The following is a 3730-nucleotide window of genomic DNA, read 5'->3' on the forward strand; positions in this document are numbered from 1 at the left end:
CTCCATCATTACATATCTTTGTCACGTCATTATAAGTGTTTGATCACCACATTTGAGTGATCTTTGCAAAAAATGTGTTTATGTATATATATTTTGTTTATGTGTATACTGTATTCTATATATAGTACCAGTCAAATGTTTGGACACACGAATGGGAAATTGTCCAAACTTTTGACTGGTACTGTACTATAATATACACAAAGTATATCGGCCGAGATATCGATATCGGCCTTTTTTACTCCCTAATATCGGTATCGGCCCCAAAAAAAAACATATCGGTCGGGCTCTAATATCTATATATATGTTTTTTTTTTTTAGAATATATAATTTAATAATTTAGCATTTATTATAAATTATATATATATAATTTATTATTTGACTAGTTATTTGTCAAACTTGAGAAAATTGTAGCGCTCCAAACAGGAAAAAATAAGTCCTTTTACTGCAGGTGCGTAGAGCCAATGGGATACTTGAAAATGAACAAGAGAGTGGCTAACCGTACACTGATCCACTCGAGACTGAAAAAGTCTACAAAAACATATTTTTTATTTTATAAATTGCATCGTGCAAAAAGTGCATGCGAGTTAAAAACATGTTCAGTGCATTGAATTGTGGGAGACAGTATTCCACACAGTGCGTTGTATACTGCACATTTTGCATACATTACATTTGCATTGTACCCACAATATACATACTGCTGAAATGGAGTAATATGTGGTATTTTGTACCAAACAACATCTTTTTTGTTTCCAGATTCACCGTTTCTAAGTTTTTGCATTCTTCTCCATAGATACTGCTTTGTGGTTACGCTGGGATATCTCTGTTTCTGCCAGGTCACAAGAGCCTATGTGTTTGACTACGGCATGTACTCAGCAGATTTCACTGGGTAAGTTATTTTGCACTGGAATCAGTGTCAGTATCATGAAAACTAAAGCTAAATTAAAATGATTTTGCCAACTGGAATAAAAATAAAAACTGGCTGTGAAAAACAGGCTAAACTAAATACATTTTCATGACTCCAAAACTAACACAAGTGAAATAAAAAATATAAACTAATTTTTATATTTGATAGATGGTATGTATATTATAAATGCCATCTGCATTAAACATGATACTGTCTCTATATAGCAATAACATTAGGCTGAAAAATTTAATTATTTAATTATGCTAGTTTAGTTTACACTAATGTGCAAAAGTTAGGGTTTAGTAATTATTTATTTTTTATTTGAAAGAAATTTTTTAGCAAGGATGCATTAAATTGATCAAAAGTGACAGTAAAGACTTTTATATTTTTATTTCAATGAAATTGTGTTCTTTTGAACTTTCTATTTATCAAAGAATCCTGAAAAATATATGTATCATGCTTTCCACAAAATTATTAAACACAAAACGTATTTTATATTGTAAGACTATTACACAGTTACTGCATCCTTGGTGAGCATTAGAGACTTCTTTCAAAAACATAAAAAAAAAAAACCTTATTGACCCAACATTTTGAACAGTAGTGTAATACATTTGAAGGCTTTTAAATACTAAAACTATAATTACTAAATACTAAATAAATACCAAAACTATAAATAAAAACTAAATTGAATAAATTTAAACTAGTAAATGCTGGAAATACTAAAACTAAGCTACAGCTAACAATGATATAGTGAACAAAAACTGCATTAAATTCCATGGATAATTAAAAAATAGAAATGAAAACTAACTTATAAATTAGCTTTTTTTAAATTACAATTTTATTAAAAATTATATTAAAATCCCTGTAAAGTCAATTCTGAGAATTGTTTCTAAACGCATTGTAAATGTTACAAATGTATTGCTGAAACACATTACAAAGACTGTGAATTCTGTAGTACTGAATAGTGGAGTTAGACCGTTAAACAGTTTTTCACCAATTCTGTTTTCAGGATTTTTTGGGCGGGGCTAAAACGGTGGCTCAATGATGCACTGGAGCCACCGATCATGGCCCCTCCCCTAACATTATAATAACTGTCGATGATGCACTGGAGCCCCTGATCATGGCCCCTCCCCTAACACTATAATAACTGTCGATGACGCACTGGAGCCACCGATCATGGCCCCTCCCCTAACACTGTAATAACTGTCGATGACTCACTGGAGCCACCGATCATGGCCCCTCCCCTAACACTGTAATAACTGTCGATGACTCACTGGAGCCACCGATCATGGCCCCTCCCCTAACACTATAATAACTGTCGATGACGCACTGGAGCCACAGATCATGGCCCCTCCCCTAACACTATAATAACTGTTGATGACGCACTAGAGCCACCAATCATGGCCCCTCCCCTAACGCTATAATAACTGTCGATGACGCACCGGAGCCACTGAGCATGATCCCTCCCCTAACACTATAATAACTGTCGATGACGCACTAGAGCCACCAATCATGGCCCCTCCCCTAACACTATAATAACTGTCGATGACGCACCGGAGCCACTGAGCATGATCCCTCCCCTAACACTATAATAACTGTCGATGACGCACCGGAGCCACTGAGCATGATCCCTCCCCTAACACTATAATAACTGTCGATGACGCACCGGAGCCACTGAGCATGATCCCTCCCCTAACACTATAATAACTGTCGATGACGCACCGGAGCCACTGAGCATGATCCCTCCCCTAACACTATAATAACTGTCGATGATAGACCGGAGCCACCGATCATGGCCCCTCCCCTAACATTATAATAACTGTCGATGATGCACTGGAGCCCCTGATCATGGCCCCTCCCCTAACACTATAATAACTGTCGATGACGCACTGGAGCCACCGATCATGGCCCCTCCCCTAACATTATAATAACTGTCGATGACGCACTGGAGCCACCGATCATGGCCCCTCCCCTAACACTGTAATAACTGTCGATGACTCACTGGAGCCACCGATCATGGCCCCTCCCCTAACACTATAATAACTGTCGATGACGCACTGGAGCCACAGATCATGGCCCCTCCCCTAACACTATAATAACTGTTGATGACGCACTAGAGCCACCAATCATGGCCCCTCCCCTAACACTATAATAACTGTCGATGATGCACTGGAGCCACCGATCATGGCCCCTCTAACACTATAACTAGAGCACATTCGCATCAGTTCACCCGCTCAATCGCGAGTTAGTTACTACAGCCTACAGTTTGCAAGCTAGCTATGCCTTCGTCACGGAAATGCATATTACTTGGTTGCGATAACTTATGAAACAGCTCTGTGTCAGTGCCGATCCTAGACTTCTGGGGGACCTACACAAAACGTCTCAGGTTACTTATGTCACCATGGTTCCTTGAGTAGGGAACGAGACACTGCGTCCTCTAGGGGTCGCTATGGGGAACGCCTCGTCGTGACCCGTGTCTGAAGCATACATTGAAAAAACACCAACTCGTTTTGCCGGCGACAGCCATGACGTCACTACCGGTGCGACTATAGTATAAATAGGCGCCGGGAGCACACATTCACTTCTTCGTCTGAAGCTTGCATCCGCAGCATGGCAAGAAACCTAGAGGACGCAGTGTCTCGTTCTCTACTCAGGGAACCATGGTTACATAAGTAACCTGAGACATTCCCTTTCATGGGAACTTCGAACTGCATCCTCTGGGGGACGCTATGGGGAATGGTATACCCACGCCACCATGCTGAAGGGAGTGCATGCCAGAACCATGGCGAGCACTAAGTACCAACTCTACCATATTGCTATGGGAGT

At 39.8% G+C, this 3730-nt stretch overlaps 1 protein-coding gene across 1 annotated transcript in view; it reads left to right on the forward strand.

Moving 5' to 3' along the window:
• Positions 1-3730, forward strand: part of LOC107655319 (membrane-bound O-acyltransferase domain-containing protein 2-like) — a 73133-nt gene that overhangs the window by 39390 nt on the left and 30013 nt on the right. Inside the window, exon 4 of the mRNA XM_016442780.1 lies at positions 791-886. Coding sequence (XP_016298266.1) covers positions 791-886 — 96 coding nt within the window. The remainder of the gene's footprint in view (positions 1-790; positions 887-3730) is intronic.

This window comes from Sinocyclocheilus anshuiensis, unplaced genomic scaffold, assembly GCF_001515605.1.
Source record: "Sinocyclocheilus anshuiensis isolate Anshui unplaced genomic scaffold, SAMN03320099.WGS_v1.1 scaffold1096, whole genome shotgun sequence".
NCBI classification, from domain to species: Eukaryota; Metazoa; Chordata; class Actinopteri; order Cypriniformes; family Cyprinidae; genus Sinocyclocheilus; species Sinocyclocheilus anshuiensis.